General features: G+C 57.1%; 1 protein-coding gene across 1 annotated transcript; it reads right to left on the bottom strand.

Moving 5' to 3' along the window:
* Window positions 1-863: 863 nt before the first annotated feature.
* On the bottom strand, window positions 864-17,028 carry MAT1A (methionine adenosyltransferase 1A). The gene is made up of 9 exons (XM_055325276.1): window positions 16,717-17,028; window positions 13,165-13,242; window positions 12,265-12,387; window positions 9,809-9,921; window positions 9,404-9,547; window positions 5,032-5,250; window positions 3,848-4,030; window positions 3,442-3,575; window positions 864-2,720 (listed from the first exon to the last, which is right to left on the bottom strand). The coding sequence occupies exons 1-9, from the start codon at window positions 16,808-16,810 to the stop codon at window positions 2,618-2,620; spliced, it is 1,191 nt and encodes a 396-aa protein (XP_055181251.1). The 5' UTR covers window positions 16,811-17,028; the 3' UTR covers window positions 864-2,617.
* Between the last annotated feature and the right edge of the window lie 384 nt (window positions 17,029-17,412).

The raw sequence follows: 17,412 nt of genomic DNA, 5'->3' as shown, positions 1-17,412 counted from the left end.
TGGACCTGGACGTTTCTGGGGAGCAGGTCCCTCTCCCCGCGGCCTACTTGTGGGAACCGGTGCAGGAAGTCCCACCCCTGCTCCCCCAGCCCTCAGGACTGCCTCTCAGGGGGCTTCGGCCCCCACACTCTTCTGATAAAAAACGCTACCTGTTAATTCTCACACAGTGTGTGTGGGGGGGGGAGACGTGCCCATTTAAACCCATTTAAAGGTCTGGCTCTGACCGGACCCTCACGCATTCCCTTCATTTGACTTCAGTGATTCGGCCATGGGACAAAGCCACCCGAGGGCCCCCCTCACGATGATCTTATTGCAGATAACTCGCAGGGAGGGCAGACCAGGCCCCGGCGGCGGGGTGGGGGGGTTAGTGTACGGTGACGGAGCATGAGGAGTCAGGGGACCCCCTCACCAGCCGGGTGCCTCATCACACCCCTCACCCTCTGGGCCTCAGGTTCTGCCCAGGAAACCCCGGGGAGTGTGGTGGGGAATAAATATGGAAATATGGTGACTGGGGTCGCTGGTGGAGGAGGAAACCTTAAACTATGCTGGAGAAGCCCCTCCAGGCCGGGACAGGGGGCCCTGGGTGGGGGAACATGGTGCAGGGGGTACACTTCCCTCGCTGGGGGCTGGAGGCTGCTCCTCGGAGGTGCGGTGTCTGGAGGTTTGCAGACAAAAGCTAAGCACAGAGGGGCACCTGGGGGGCTCAGGGGTTGAGCGACTCCTTCAGCTCAGGTCGTGACCCCAGGGTCCTGGGTTTGAGTCCCGCATTGGGCTCCCCACAGGGAGCCTGCTTCTCCCTCTGCCTGTGTCTCTGCCTCTCTCTCTGGGTTTCTCATGAATAAATAAAATCTTTTAAAGAAGCATAGAGTAGTTGTTCCTTCAGTTGGTTCACTGAAGGACTGTTTATTCGGCTTTATTTATCCTGTCCTAGCAGGAACTATTAACAAATAAAGGTTCTAGTTTCTTATAAACAGTGTCGATCCCCGCCCCCCCCCCAAAAAAAAGATCTTGCTTCTCTAGAGGGTGGGGAAAGTACACAGCTGTGAACTTTGACTTCTAACACGCCCCGAGTGAGAGGAACTAACCGCCTGCAAACCTGTGTCTCCCTCTCCTGGAAGGAGCTTGAGACCTGCTGGGTGACCGGAGCCCACAGACACATCAGAGCCTCCAGAGCAGACACAAGCTCCAGGTTGAGATGGAGGCTCCAGGCTCCTTCTTCTCCCCTGAGGAGCTGCCTTTTCCAGGACGGAAAGCGGGTCAGGCCTAGAGCCCAGGTGCTGGCTGTCTGCTCCCTAGATGAGGCTCCTTGGGCTGTCTGTCCAGCCAGAACTGGCACCACACACCCAGGAAGGAAGCCCAGTCTCCAGTGTTCTCGTGGGGCCCATGGAGGCCCCTCCCGGAGCCTGTGGCTCAGGCTGCTAGGGAGAAGGCCAACGTGCCCCTGTCAGAGGCCCAGGCTGAGGACGTGGGGGTAGGAGGTGCTGGCCAGGGGTGGGAAGCAGAGGGCAGGTGAGCGTGTGGCTTCCAAGGCCCCAGCACACCGAGGGCCACGTGGGCCTGTTGGGCACCATGGCCCAGAAGCCATCTGGTGAAGCCAGAATTTCCTCCGGACATCCAAGCCAACTTGTCTACCCCGGGGTGGGGGGCGGTTCAGCTCTGCCTCACAACTGGCCTCTCTGGAGGGGCGGCGGAAGGGCTCACCCACGCATTCTGAAAGCATTCAGACAACGAGGCCAAAGAGAGACAAGGACTTGAAGCACACAGGCTCCCGGTCCCCTGTCTAGGGCTGCCCACTTGAGCTAGGGCAAGCTACTTCTCTGTCCCGACTTCACATACCACTGTCCACGGCTCACCACGAGAGCCAGGGGTTAATCCCCTAGTCACAGCTATGACAGGGTTTCAGGGCAGAGGCCACACAGCTTTGCTGCAAATCTGCTTTGTCATGGCTCAGGCCTGTGTCTGGCATGAGATGGGAACAGAGCTGGGGGGTGCGGGGCGAATCGGGGTTCCTGAGTCAGAGCTCCTAGGTCCTGATGTGTGTGGCTGTGGGGCCTTGGGAAAGTTATCTAGGCAGTCTGTGCCTCAGTTTCCCCCCATAGAAGTGGGCACGAGGTGTTACCTCATCGTGTTGCAGTGAAGAGGAATGACATCAGTAATTAGCTCATGGGTCCCTGGCACATGTGTAGACGCTTAGGAGATGTCAGCAACTGTTTCTGCCTCGGCCAGATGCCTAGCCTGGGAGGCTACTACCCAGGATCACTGATGGGGGGGGCTGGGGGGAGTGAGGGGGGTTTACTCTCAACAGGGGTGGCTTTCCCACTAAATTAACATGGCCTTGGTCAGAGGGAAAAGCAGGGGGAACACCGTGACTACCCTCCTGAGGTGTGACCCCCCAGCACCAGCAAGCCTCCTGCCCTTCACAGTGATGACAGCGCAGGGCTAACCCTGGGGGTGTGGCTTGGTCCAGGACCGGGTAATGGGGGGAAGGCACTCCCTGGGAGGGCAGTCGGGGCCCTGAGTCTGGGACGTGTGAGAGCTGGGAGCCGGGACCCCGAAGGAGACAAACCAGGCCACCCAGATGCCTTCAGGGGCAGGCCAGGCCCCACTCCCACCGGCTCTAGAACACAAGCTTCTTGGGAATTTCCCATGGGAACTCGCTTCTTCCGAAATGGCCGTAGCATGCCGTCTTCTGATAGATGGGCTTCTTCAAATCCAAATCCCTGCACAGTCAGCACAGGAAAGGGTCATTTTAAAAGGAAAAGGGAAAAGGAACAGTTTTTCTGAATTTTGGGCACAGGAATAATTAACAGTGTGCGATGATCTTCGTCCACGTGGAGTGTCACTACTCTGAGCGATCTCCCATCAACTTGCTGTCTACGCCACACCATGTCTTCTGCGGGAACTACCACCGGCCCGAAGGAAACAGGCTCAGAGGCTTGGAGACAGTCTGATCAGACACACACCCCCAGGCCCCAGACCTTGAGCCCTGGCCTCCCTGGGCCTCTCTCCTCTCCTCTCCTCCTCCTCCTCTCCTCTCCTCTCCTCTCCGTCCACTCCACCGGCCTGGAGCACACCAACCGCATCGCCAAGCTCCAGAAAGTGGGGATACGGCATCAGAAGCAAGGGCAGCTGGGCCAGGCCAGCCGGCTCAATTCTCAGCATTCGGCCCTCTGGTGACTTTCCTAAGATCCCCGACCTGCTCCAGGATGGCCTCACTGGCGTCGGGGTCTCTGGGCCAGTAGGAACCTTACACAGCCTCCTTCAGCCCGAAAAGCAGACATCCTGCATTTGGGGTATGTGTCGTGCTGGGCCAGGGGCCGCAGGCCCTCTTGCTTCGGGGAGGCTCAAAGTCCTTCCCCCTGCTTCCCTTCCAGGGGAGCCGAGGCTCTGGGTGAGGGAGGAGCAAGGGCCGGGCAGCAGTGACAGCGGTGGCACTCTTACCTGACAATGACCCCTGGCCGGAGGTCAAAGTTCTTATTGACCACATCTAGCAGCTCTCTCTCTGTCTTCTGAGAGGTTCCGTAGGTGAAGATGGAAATGGACAGTGGCTCAGCCACACCGATGGCGTAGGAAACCTTCCAGGAGAGACCAGGGTCAGGGGACAGAAGCCTGGGTGCAGACGTCCTCGGGAAGGGGCAGCTGGAGCCACCGTCACCCGCCCGACCTGCTCGCCAACTCGTCTGCCTCCAACCCCCCACCACCTTCAGAGGGAGTGTTCTCTGCATGAGCCTGTTGCCTTGCAGACCTCCCCCTCGCCCAGGTTCTCAGGGTGCACGCTCCGGGGCAGAAGTGGCCTGGGCGCCCTCGCTGGGGCAGAGGTGGGGTGCTCAGCGCGGGGCCCACCCACCTGCACGAGCACTCTCCGGCAGAGTCCTGCCTTCACCAGGGACTTGGCCACCCAGCGCGCAGCGTATGCCGCCGAGCGGTCCACCTTGGTGTAGTCCTTCCCGGAGAAGGCCCCGCCGCCGTGCGCCCCCCAGCCACCGTAGGTGTCCACGATGATCTTGCGGCCGGTGACGCCCGCATCGCCCTGCAGGGGGACACGAGGGAAGGGAGGGAGGGGATGAGAACCAGAGGGCGGGTGGGAGGCAGAGACCGTCCCCCCCAAAGCTGGGCGCCTTGGGCTCTAGCCCCAGCGCGGTCTCTGACCAGTGACAGAAGCCAGGTGTGACCTGCCGGCGCCCCGTCAGAAAGTGCCAACGATGAGCCGGAGCTCTCTGGAATCATGGCCAGCTCCTCCTACCCCTGTCTCTTGTCTTGGGGAATCCGTCAGGCTGGAGACATCCAGCTGCGGGAGGGAACTGCACGGGGACAGACACACCCTGCGCTGCGGCCCCGGCTGGTGGCGCCCAACCGGCACCACGGTGCCCATTTCCTCACGCGTCTGCATCACGATGTTTAAAGGGCAGGGGCTCCAGGTTAAGTGCTTCGGGGAAAGACTACGTACCCTATCCCGCTGCTTAGAGATCCACGGTTCCCACTAGCAGCACATCTGGGCTTTGAGAAGCCCTACAAGGAACAGTGTTTTGTCCAGTGTTTCTGCCCTACGTTTGGTCACGGAACCCACTGCAGGGACTCCCCAGCTGAGGCGCCCCAGGCAGAGGTCAGCACCTCTTGAGGGAGCTCAGTCAACTTCCATGTCCTCTCTCCTGAGGTACTGGGGACCGCGGGGGTCCCCATCCAAACACCTGCCCTCACACGGGTTGAAGGTAACCTGCGACCAGGGCCCCATAGTGCCGCCCGGGAAAGGCCAGTTTCCGTAGCGGTGGGTTGGCATCTCAGCAGGGCAAGGCAGCAGCTTGGGCTACGACGACTGGGGGAGGGCCAGGCTGCACAAGGTGGGAGAGTCCTTGGGGATGCGTCCCAAATTCCTCGTGCACTGACGCACACACAGCCGGCCCCACGGGGCGCCAGCTGACCTCATGCTGGGGCCAGGGCCACACACGGCTGGGCCACACCAAGCTACCTCGTCCTTCCTGCTCAGGGAGTAATAGAGACAAATCGGGACTCTGCTCAGAGGCAAGGGCGCACCTGGGGACCTCCGATGACAAACCGCCCGCTGGGCTGCAGGTGGTAAATGGTGTCTTCGTCCAGGTACTTGGCGGGCACCACGGCCTTGATCACCTGCTCCTTCAGGGCCCTGCGCATGTCCTCCAGGCTTATGTCCTCATTGTGCTGCACGGAGATGACGATGGTGTGGATGCGCACGGGGATGACTGCGCCATTGTCCTGTATGTACTGAACTGTCACCTGTTGGGTCACAGGGGCAGGAGGAGACGCTGTAAGGCCCTGCCCTGAGCTGAGGACACATCGCTGCCAGGCACAGACCCTTGGGAGGCAGGCAGGGCTCCCAGGAGCCAAACGAGGGCAGGGGGCCTCCTGTCCTCCAAAGGCCTCCAGGAAAGTTAATCTGACAGATTCTCATCTTGGAGCAACTGCCCCGTGCTATGGGACGACTGGGTATGAGGCGTAAGCTGTTCCCACCCATGACCACAATTAGTGCCACTTAGAGACTCAGGGTTACAGAGTTTCCTCTCTGTCTGTGACCCAACTAGATGCCTCCCCTTCTATCTCAGAGGGCTCTGAGTGCCAGCGAATGTCCCCTTAGCCAAAGCCCTCTCCTGACCCTCCACGGCCTGGGCACAGGTGTCCGTGGGCCAGGCTGCCTGCCCCAGCCCCTCGGTGGAGGGGCTCTGGAAGCGTATGGGGCCAGGAGACTTGCCTGCTGTAGGGACAGGGTGAGAGGGGCTCAGGTCAGGCTGGATGAAACTGAGGGAGCCGCAAGCTCTGGATGGCCAGCCTCCGGGTGTCTGAGCTAAGGGAAGTTGAAAAGCGGAGAGCAAGTGGAGGGAAGGAGCCCGCCTGCAGGACCCTTGCAGGTCCAGCCACAGGGGCAGTTCTCCTACTCACTTCTACCCAACGGGGTCAATTCTGTGCCCATCCTGTGCATTAGCAAGTCATAGTTAAGCCACCCCAGCGAGAGAGACATTCTCATCTCCACTTTACAGAATGAGAACCAGGCTACAGGAAGCGGAGCAACGTGTCTGAAGTCACACAGCAGTCAGTGAAAAGCCGGAGAGCCAATTCCCCGTGCTGCCCAATCCCAAATCGGGTGTCGTTCCCACAGCAGCACAGACCCTGTGCTACGCTGACACGTCAGTGAGCTCGAGAGCCCGACGTCGAGGCCAGATCTGAGCAGTGACAAAGGACCACAGTCTGTGCTCCCGGGCTTGCAGAGCGAGGGGGATGGGGACGGTGAGGACGGCAGGTGAGGCTGGGAAAGCAGAGTGCCGTGTGCTAGAAGCCATGCCCAAAGTCCCGAGAAGCTGTCCCCAGCCCCGTCTCAAAGGTAGGAGAGCTGTGGTTTCCGACCATAAGTACCTGGGTCAGGAGCACAATGTCGATGGAGCTGGGCTCTGCCCCGGAGCTACGCGTGGGAGCCACAGGCCCCGTTGCCACCGAGGCAGTGTGCACCCACCAGAGCAGCGTGGGAGGGGGCCTGGGGTGTGTGGGGCCTGTGGAGGTGCAGCTATGCCACGTGTCCCTGCTTGCAGCGCTGTCTGGCGGGCACAGCACTACTCCCGACCCCAGGGCCCTGAGAGGCACGGAGGGCAACCGGTGCCCAAGGCCCCTCAGGTATCCACCAAACACTGGGCCTGTTTCAAACTCCTACTCCAGGTCCTGCCTGGTTCAAAGAACAAGAGGGTGGAGTCCAGGAGGAGGAGGAGAAAGAGCCCTGCCCAGGTGATGTCCGGTCCTGGTGCGAGGGGCAAGTGCCCACTGACATCTGTGTACCGAGAGCAACATTAAATGCTGGGCTATGTACACACAGGTGCGACCGGGTGGGAGGGTGGGGGCTCCCAGGAGGGCAGGCCCTGTGGGGGGCTCTGGGGCCGGACCCGCTGTGTGAGCATCAGGCCACAGGCGAAGGCTGGCGCCCCGAGGATCTGCTGGGCCGGGCTCCCCACGCTGCCGCTCCCTGGACGTCCCCCTCGGCCGGGCATAGGCCCCGGGCAGCAGGCGCGTGGAAGCAAACAACTGTGGCGGAGCAGAGGGTTCCAAGTATGCCTCTTATCTCATCATGTCAGCAAGATGTAGGGAAAAATACACTGTGGAAAACACCACTCTGACCAGGTACAAAAATAGCCACCCGTATGCCACGCGATTCTCCGTATCAGCAGCAAGAATTTGTTCAGGTGGAAAGACTCATCCTGTTCACAGTCAACACTCTGGTTAGATGATGAAGGTCCCTCTCAAACAGGCTATGGGGCCGGCCTAGAGACTGGTCGTGGCCGCTCACCGTGAGGCAGCCATGCAGGGGCGCTCGCACGGCCTGGGTGGCCCCGTACCCAGGGCTCTGTGAGGCCAGGGGCTCAGCCCCCCGGCGGCGGGGGAGCCAGGCAGGCTTTGGTATCCAAGGTCACAGTAAGTGGCTTCCACGGAGCCCTGCATGAAGGGAACCCCTAGAAGAGCACATCCTCACCCCACAATCTCCGCTGTGGACTTGGAAGCCTTCAACAACCATGCGAGGTGATGCAGGCCTTTCCCCTTTCACCCAGTCCCACGGGGGTGCCTCTGGGCCTCACAGTTGCAGGAGGAAAGGGAAAAGCCCTGTGGCTCCACCTCCTCCCACTCCTGTTCTAGGATTCTTTGTTCCTCGAATCTCTACCCCACTTCCCATCACAGCACGACTCTGGCACCAGACGGGGCCGGGCGTGCCAGCATCCGTGTGCTCCTTTCTTTTGCTGCCACCATGGTCTTTGTATGTTAGCTCCCCTGGCCCACACCCTCCAAGAACACCTGTGGAGGGCTGCCGATTCCACTCCCCACCTTGGGGGGGAGGTCCCGGGGGGAGCACCAGGAAGGGCTTGTTTTCTTTAGACCACAAAGGCACTTCCTTGCCCCATGTTCAGCTGGGCTCAGCCTCTGCCCTGTGCAGCCTCCCACCTGGGCTGAGGACCCACCTCTGTGCAGCTGGGGTAACGGGATGGGGGCCAGAGAGGCCCCGTCAGGTGGTGGTCACTGGGGAAAACCACAGGAGGTGGGAGCGCCGCTGGCCACTGACCGGGGGAGGGAGGTGAGAACCCGAGAAGATTCCGGGTGAGGCGAAGGGTGGAAGTATAGGGGCTAAGCTCCAAGAAACAAGGGGAACCCGAGTGCAATAGGCCAGATTAAGCAACAACTAGGGGAGGGGAGGTAGAGGCAGGTAAAACCGGGAGATCCTAAAAGGCTTTGAATGCAGGAATAATAAGCATTTGAAGGTGGGTTTTGTCCCTGACCCCACCCCCGCCTCCCCCTGTAGGGAGCAGAAAGGTGTAGAGGAGTCTGAGCAAGTGAGAAGTCCAAAGGGAGTTAAGTGGAGCTTCCAGGCAGGGAGAGCCCTTGGGAGGCCATGGTGTGGATCCTGGTCCTGGCCTGGGAACTGGGCTGGGAACTGGGCTGGAGCAGAAGAGATGCTCTCTAGGGAACGCTCTGGAGCAAGACAAGGAGGAGACAGAGGGGGCACTGGTTGGTGGGGGGGGGGCTGTCACACTCCCTTGAGCTGAGGAGGAGGTGATGGTGAGGCTGCACATGATGTGTTTGCAGGGCGGATGAGAAACACAGCTGCTGATTCAGACACCAGCAGGTGGAAGCTTTGGGCGTCGAGTGGGACAAGGTGGAAGTGGGGCGTGAGCACGGGTGGAGGGGGAGAGAGTGTGCAAGAAGTGCCAAGGACCTGTGGAGGTGGAAGAGGAACTGGTGGGGGGGGGGAGCCCCGGGAAAGGGGCCAGTGGGGGTCACCAGGGTCACCAGGGTCAAAGAGGGCAGTGAGGGGGCGAGGACAGGGTGCCTCCATGTGTGCTATTACTTGCATCAGCATTGACCTTCAAATGTGGACTTGGGTGAGGATTTCCCCACTGCATGGACCAGCGAGGTCAGGGCCCGTGGGGGACAGACAGTCCCAAACAGCAGAGGGAAAGCCTTTTTATGAGAAACCAGGGTAAAGGGCCCCAGCGAGGCGCAGACAGCAGCATGCTCAAGGTGTGGTGACCTGTGGAGGTGGAAGGGCAGTGGCCGAAAGCCTGAAACCGAGTAAGCGCTGCGTGGCAGGAACCAGGGAATCACATGAGCCGAATGCACATACGCTAAGAGGGCCAAAAAAGACAAAATAAAAATTTCTAGAACTCTTGATTCCAATCTTCTGTATATTACAAACTTCCCATAAATAAAAAAACTGGGGGAGCAAACATCGAGACCCAAAGTTTCCACACAAATAGTTCCTTTCATGACCAGCAATTCTCTGAGTGCCCAGACCGAGCATTTGGATCTTAATAATGACAGGGGGGATCAAGAGGACCTGGAGGCGGTGGGTGCCGGACGTGTGTGTCTGGGGCTCCACGGGAGGCGAGAGGAGGAGGCTCACCTGAGTTTTGGAGTCAGGCCGCAGCCAGGGGAGGACCCCTGAGCGTCTGAGGTCTGCCATTCGGGCGTTGAGCTTGTGAGCCAGGATAATAGTGAGGGGCATGCACTCTTCTGTTTCATCGGTGGCATAGCCAAACATCAAACCCTGGACGGGGGAGAGGGCCGACTGAGCAAGGCCCGCTCTAGACGACGGGACAACGTTCTTCAAATCTCAACCCCGGTTGGCACTCCGGCACGGATCGGGTGCTTGGTGCACGCAGCATCCGCGTGGGCGTGAGCCCGATCCGGTGCTCCCCAGCTCCCCAGCTCCTCGGCTAGTTCCTCCCCAGGGCTCCCAGTCACAGCGGAGACAGACAACACTACCTTGACCCTCCGACACCGTGCACCCCTGCTCCACGTTGCTTACCTGGTCTCCGGCCCCAACATCCTCCTCGTTTCTGTCCAGATGTACACACTGAGCAATATCCGGGGACTGCTGCTCCAAAGCCACCAGCACGTTGCAGGTCTTGAAGTCAAAGCCTAGGCGGGAGGGAATGTGGGCCTTACTGGGGACCCCTGTCAGACAGAGGGGTCTGCAAGCTTCCTGGTGGGCTGCTCAGCTGGGGGGGTGGTCTCTAACCAGCTACGGTCTGTCTGGGCTCAGAGCTGAGGCCCAGGGATGGGGAAGCCCATGTATCCTTCCCATAGGATCATCTGGAACTCTGGCCAAAGAAAATCCTCTATGGTGCATTTTACTATATTAAATTATGCCTAGATCAAAAATATATATCCTACACAGAACTGCAACACAAAAATCAGATAAAGAGGTACAGCTGCTCTGGCTGAAGAGCGATGGATGATGCATGGTCTTGCCCCCTTAGGCACCTCCTAAGATCTGGGTTGAAAATCACCTTCCAGCCCTACAGATCAGAAGCCCAGGTGTATGCCTCATGCGGGTATGAATTAGATTGAGCTAAGAGAGCACACGGCAACTGTCCAGAGGGGCTCCCAGACCCAGAGTCCTCTGATCCCAGGCTATGCACGAGGGCCTGGAGCAGAATGGAAAAGCTGTGCCTCTATCCCCCAGGTTCAGGCTTGGAGATGGAGGCTGCACCCCCGCCCCCCAGGTGAGGTGCCACAGGCTGGGAACCCTCCATGGGGGTCTGGCCGGCGGCAGCCCCGCCCAAGGAGGCCCTGCAAGGGGCTCAGTGCCCATACTGCAAACTCCTCTCCCGGGAGGTCCTCAGGCCCTGCTGGGCTCGGCCATGGGGGCTGCGTGAATGAGGGGCTGCAACCCAGAGCGGCCCCACCGCAAGGACAAGTGTTAGTGACAAGCTGAGCAACCCGCACTCTCTCGCCAGGCTGCACTCCCTACCGCAGCAGGAGCTGACTAAAACCACCCACCCACCCACCCAACCCAGATCCAGTCTACTGGTTCCGTACTTGCTTCCCGTGGGACCTGCTGCCAAATGAAGCAGGACCAGGCCCCTCCGCTCCATGCAGCCCCTCCCAGCTGAACTGCTCCAGCCCCGGGGTGCAGCCTTCAGGGCAGACCTGGACCTCCAGGTGGAATGCTCCTCCTCCAACTCCCCATCCCCACACACACCCAAATCCCACCAGCTCTCGGCTCGTTAAACATCCCTGGACCTTCCCTCCCTCCTCCCCTCACCGCACCCCGTGCCACCGACTTGCCGCTGGGCACCTCCTACTGCACCTCGTAGAGTGATCAGGAGAGATGCAGAAGGCGTAATGCACAACTGGGGAGTCCTTGGCAGCCAGCAGCAGGGCTGGGCTCTCACTGCTCTCTCTCTAGGAGACGTGGCCTCCTGGGAAGGCTGCCTTCTGCCTCATGCAGAACAAGACTTGCTTTTGAATGAGGTCCACCCGTAGGTAGGCAATGGGCTCCTCCTCGTGCGGCGGGGCGAAGGCCCTGCACGGTAGCACGGTAGCACGTTGGGAGGCTGCCGCTTGGGGACAGCGTGTGGCCTCTAGGAACACCCTGCTGTGCCGCCTGGGAAGTCAGCCCGTGCTCGCTGGCTCTGCTCCCGCTGATTCCCAAGAGCCCCCCTAAACTTTCATGTGCTCAAGCGAGCACTCCGGGCAGCTCAGAAGCCAGGGGCACTGAGCCTCTGTGTCTGAGCCTCGGGGACAGGCCGTCACTCACATGTGCAGCACGTCGTTCCGGGGACCCCGACCCGCAAGCGGCAGCACACGGCACCCCAGAGCCAGGAGAGGGTGCCAGCACACCCAGGCCCATGGCATCTGGCTCCCGCAGGCTGTCCTCCGATGCTGCTCTGGGCTGGGCCTGGCTGTAGACGTCGGGCCGGCTTTGGGGCCCTCTGTTCCCTCCAGCTGTCGCCTCCACCTAACTGCGGGGCTCCTCCCCAGTCCCGCCGGTGCCTGTGCCCCTTCCCTGGGCTGCGGGCTCCCGCACTGCCCGGCTCCTTCACCTGCCCAGAGTACCAGCTCTGGGCCGAGTCACCTTTTTCTCTGTCTATAGCAAGAAGCCGCATGGAGCAGAAGGCACAGGGGTCCACACGGCAGTCACTAGCGGGCTGTCACCTTACACAAATTAGTGACACTCCCGTGCTTGGATTTCCTCATCTGCAGGGGAAGCACAGCCAAAGGCCTCGAGAGAGGAGCGACTGCAAAGCGACTGCAAAGCGCAGCAAGATCCCCCAGCTGAGAACACACCCTTCCCGGGTGCGTCTCTCCCCCCAAGCCTTTGCCTGCTCCAGGGTGACACGGGTAGTTCAGCTGGGCGCCACCACGCTGTCACTGGAGACTTCACCCCTGAGCCAGCCAGGCGGGCCCAGCGATGCCCCCCCCCACCCCGGTGGTGTTCACACTTGCAGGGGGCTCCGGCCTGAGGCCCCGCCTCACCCTTGGCAGAGTCGTCGTAGCCAATGTGCCTGATGGCGCCTCTGACCACCCGCTGATAGTCCACCGTGGCCGTGGACGTGATCTCTCCGCAGAGCAGCACCATGCCCGTCTTGCACACTGTCTCTGCGAGGGAGGGGGGATGTCAGCGGCCGTGAGCCTGAGCGGGGGAGCCCCACTCCTGGGCCTCCCACCCAGAGTCTTCCCAAGCCCGGGTTCCAGAAATAAAAGAATAATGCTAACAAACAGACTAAAGCCCAGCAGTCGTGCCGAGTACGCGTGAATGCTGCCCGGGGAGCTACACTTCGGACAGGACGGGTCACACCTCCCTTTTGCAGCGAGGGCCCCTGCTTGTGTCTTCTTGAACCACCTATTTCACCTCTCAATCAGCTTCCCCAGCTGCTCCCTGGGGACAATAGTCCCACTGGACTGCCGCGTGGATCCGTGTGAGGCGTTGGGCTATCCTAAAGAGTATGGTCGACGCACACCTGCATCCAGGATGCCTCTCCTGCCCCTTAATGCTAAGGCTCCAGGCCAGGCTGAGATCCTGAGATGGAGGCAGGCCAACCTTCTCACCGGCTATCCACAAGGACACCAGGTGTGGTCCACCCTCAGAGGGCCCGGGTCCCCACAGTGCCCAACGCAGGGGCTGGGGTGGCACTGGAGAAGGAGGGAACAGTCTGTGTGGCACTGAACGAGGACGGGGGTGCTGGTCTCCACGTGGGGCACCCCTGCCCCGTGACCTTGGCCAAGGCCCTGGTTGAGCGGCACGGATGGTACCTTCGGGGGCCTTCCAGGCGCTGGGCCCCTGACTCTCTGCCATGCCAAGTGCCCTGGCACAGGCAAAGGCCTCAAGCTCAGTCCACTGAGGTCATAAGCAGGGAGGGAGCGGGTGATTCTTACCGCAGGCCACCTTGGCATTGGGGTCCTGCTTCAGGTGGGCATCCAGCACCGCATCACTGATCTGGTCGCAGATCTTATCTGGACAAGAATGAATATATGTATGAATCACAGAAGTACTAGGTATAGCCAGCTGAAATGGTAAAATAATTAGATATTTTGGTAGGTTTACATATCAAATATACTTTTCTAATACAAAAAATTAGGAGCTTTTTGAAAATTTTTTTATTTCTTCCCATCCCTGCCTAATTGTGGGTGATTTCTATTATATAAACTCATAGAGTTCCCTAAAGAAAGAGATACATTCCAAAATAAGTCCTAAGAGACTAAAGCAATTCATACACACACACACACACACACACACACACACATCCTCCTATTAAAAAGTCTGTCATTCCTCAAGATAGTCCCTTTAAGTCTAAAGTCTAGAAAGCTCCTAGAAATAGAACCTAAATTGGCTAATAACATTGGTAAGATGAGGTGCCAACATGTGAAAATCAGATGGAGCAAACAGATGCGTTGCTGTGATGGACTGTGTATACGGCGCCAGGCCCAGATCCACCACCCCACCCGTAGGAATTCTAGAAGAGAGAGAGCTTCCACACACCACTGCTGTTCTATAGAATCCTTCCCTAAGCAGCTCTCAGGTCACCCCCATGGTCACACCGCCTCCCGCAGGCTAGATGTCCTAAGAGCTTGGTTAGACCTCTGTCAAGGTGGGACTTACAACAGCTCAACAGGAACTGGGCTTCGATCTTATTGTTCCACTACTTGTCTTAAGGTTGAGTTTGCAGACCCCGCCATGGCACTATGGAAAAATCCACTCTGGCCTTGGGGTTGTGCAAACTGTCAATGTTCCCAGACTCAGAAGTAAAAGCGACATCTATTTACATATATTGCATCTCATTTAATGTTCAAAATCCCCGTGGGGTTTGCTCTTAACAGGTTTTTTTTTTTTTTTAAGATTTTATCTATTTATTCATGAGAGACACAGAGGCAGAGACACAAGCAGAGGGAGAAGCAGGCTCCCTGCAGGGAGCCCGATGTGGGATTCGATCCCAGGACCCCAGGATCACTCCCTGAGCGGAAAGCAGATGCTCAACCGCTGAGCCACCCAGGCACCCTGTTCTTAACAGATTAATACATTTTCCCCCCAGCTTTATTGAGGTATAATTGGTGTACAAAAAAAGTCTGCACAAAATCAAACAATTTGGGGGGTTTGAACACGTGAATACACTTTTGTTATGTTACAATAAACAAGGTAATAAACACATCTGTCACCTCCCAGAGTTTCCTCGTGTCCTTCTGTTTTTTGTTTTTCAGTTTTTAAATTAAGATTCCAGATCCAGAACCAAGTGGTTCTGCTCTCATAAGTGCATCATTTAAAATGCTAAACATCAATGTAACTTAAAATATTAATCTGCCGTTCAAGGGGAATTCTCTAAACTCTCCTCCAGAAACTGCTACTAAACCTTGAGGCTTTCTATTCAACCCGTCACCAGTGGCAGATCCTGAGTGTAAAGCTAGGTTGTCTGAGGCCACTGCCTCTGCACTTCCTACCAAGGAAGGTCTGCTGCTAAAATATCCACTTTAGGCTTACCCATCAGGACTCCTAGGGCCGACCACGGATGAGTCTGCTTGTTTCAAGGACGCGGGTCACATGTCCCCAGTCCACATGGGAAGGTGGGATAAGGGGTATTAGGCATAAAGCTGGAGCCAAGCAAGAGTGCTAAGATAGCTCCACAGACTAAAGAAATGCCTAAGGAGGCCCTTTCTGAACTGTGTCTTTAGGCTTTCAGAATTTCTATCAATATCATTCAGTACCTTTAAGATAGCCAATAGCTGGTTTTCTGAGAAGCCGAAAGAGCATCTATATAATTCTCCTGGTGGAGATGTAGTCAGCACTGGAATAGTAAGCAAGACAGCACCAAGCCTTAGGGGAAGCTGACTTACATGAACACTTAATCGACTGCGGCAAGTGAAAGGAGAGTCGGACAAATTGAAAGGCTATCATTTAGCAGACAAAACAGCCAACTGGTTGGCTAGAATTTATCTTCTCCGTCCATGGAGCACACTGCTAGGGGTACGAGGAGACCGCTGGCCACTGTGCACCCAAGCAGCCACATCGTCCAGGTGGAGCAAATCTTTCTCCTAACCCATGTATAGTCTTCATGTGTGAGACATGGCAATGAGTCCAAAGTTACGAGAGTGGTAAACCTAGAGACCACATAAAGTTGTGCACAGTGAAAGAGGCTATTTGCTTTGAAATGAGCTAAGTCACACACAAAACTCAATTTAAGCCAAGGTTTCTCAACAGCGATACTATTGACATTTGGGGCTGGAAAATTATTTGTTGTGGGGGGAGGGTCTTGTGCATTCAGGATGTTTAGAAGCACACCTGGCTGCTGTCCATTAAATGTGGCAGCACCCCAACCCCTCACGGCAGGCAGAGTTATGGTGACAACCAAAAATGTTTTCCGACAATACGGAATGCCCTTAGTGGAGCAAAACATCCCCCTGTTGAGAACCACTGGTTAAAGCATATGGAAAGAGTGGTGTGAGATGTCGAAAGCTGAGTTACAAGGCAGGAAAGTACATGGATGAATAAGATGAAGAAAAGGTAGCTTTGGTGGTAAGTTGCCAAAACTTCAAATACTCAGATGAATTCTGAAGAAGTGCTTAAAGACATAAATCAGTGTGTCTAGCCCCCAGGATTCTTCTAGGACACTGCTTCCCAGAGTGTGGTTCCCACAGCAGCAGCAGCATCTCCTGAAAGCCTATTAAAGATGCAAACCTTGAGCCTCACCCAGGACCTGCTAAATCAGAGACTCCGGGGGAGGCGCAGCACTCTGCATTAGCAAGCCCGCTGGGTGGTGCGGATGTTCCCCGAGGTCTGAGATCCACTGACCTGAGGCTCTGATCATGGTCCTCACTGGCACACATGAGAGCCTCGCCCATGTCCCCACATCACCAAAACCTGCTCAGATGTTCTTCTTCTCCAGGAGGTCACCTGTACTTGTCTCGGGTAACATACCTGAGGTCCTCAGGACCTGGTGAGCTATCTCAGAGGCTACTGGAATGTGCTGTTCATGCCTAGACTACACAGGCCTTACGTGCAAAACTTAGTGACTGGGGCTTGTCCAAGGGAACATTCTCTGTTGACTTAAGTCACTCATTGATAATAAAGCTTTATCTCCCCCTCCAAAAAAAAAAATATATATATATATACATCAAGTTGATTATCTGATGATATGTGTCCAACGTATAATACGTTCAGTCAACCCACTGTGTGTTCTCTGCTGTAGCCTCATCGTGCTGAGATGCTGGAGGCAGGCAGCAGCACCAGCCCGCACGGCCTCCTTACCTGACAACTTCTCATTTCATATTCAGTGACTGTTCTACAAGACTACCAATTAATAGAATTAAAGAAGTGCCGCGTAGGCTGCCCCTAGACGTCCTGCATAGAAACCAACCCAGACTGTTTCCAAGGCCCCTCGTAAACTGACTCCCCTGGCACAGACTGCCATCCATCCATGGTCACAGTCACCTACTTACCCGGGTGTCCCTCTCCGACGGACTCCGACGTGAACATGAACGCGCCTTCTTCGCTCAGAGAGTGGTCACACAAGCCATCCACTGGGCCATTCATCTTTGCACGCTTCTCAGTCTCTTCAAGGGAACAATTTCAATGCTGTGACTTTGGCTGAGGTTTGTTTTGTGGCTTTGTTGTTGCTGTTGTTTATTTCTAGAAATCCAACAGGCTCGTCTTTGGCAGAGCCACAGGGCTCCCTCCTGCCGAACGCCTGCGAGCACGTGAGAGGAAGGTGAGGATGGTGAGGAGGGAGGGCCTAAGTCCAGATGTGTCACTCCCTCCGACTGGTCACCGCTTGCTCCTGAGTGACTCCTATATATGGAAAAGTGAAAGTGCCTGAATAATCATGTGAGAAAATTGGAGGAGTCCATTTCCTGGGAGGGGGTTCTTCCTACCTTGAGGGATTCCAGTCCTCGGCTCGGACGTCCCGAACCCTCGCCTCTGGTCAATGCATGGTAAAGAGGGCTGCATAGACTCTGCAGAACTCAAGCTCCCTTTGGGACTCTGCTTCAGCTCTGCAGCTAATCTCCATGTTGCTCCAAGGTTAACATCCCACGTTGGAGGGCGGGGGTCTGTGGTTACTCAGGGATACAAACAGGCAGCAAGGAACTCTTTCCCAGAGAGAGGGTTTAGGCTCAGACTGCCACACAAGGTGGCCT

Source organism: Nyctereutes procyonoides, unplaced genomic scaffold, assembly GCF_905146905.1.
Source record: "Nyctereutes procyonoides isolate TBG_1078 unplaced genomic scaffold, NYPRO_anot_genome, whole genome shotgun sequence".
Classification (NCBI taxonomy): Eukaryota; Metazoa; Chordata; class Mammalia; order Carnivora; family Canidae; genus Nyctereutes; species Nyctereutes procyonoides.
The sequence above is the reverse complement of the archived record's forward strand: the minus strand, read 5'-3'. Positions and strand labels throughout refer to the sequence as shown.

What these genes read in the sequence shown, in the direction of transcription:
- MAT1A (XM_055325276.1), bottom strand. Translation starts at nt 16,810, where the DNA reads ATGAATGGCCCAGTGGATGGCTTGTGTGACCACTCTCTGAGCGAAGAA. An exon ending in GGCCTGACTCCAAAACTCAG is followed by an intron (nt 5,251 to 9,403) that starts GTGAGCCTCCTC and finishes GTGACCCAACAG; the next exon opens with GTGACAGTTCAGTACATACA. An exon ending in CGGCCAGGGGTCATTGTCAG is followed by an intron (nt 2,721 to 3,441) that starts GTAAGAGTGCCA and finishes CTGACTGTGCAG; the next exon opens with GGATTTGGATTTGAAGAAGC.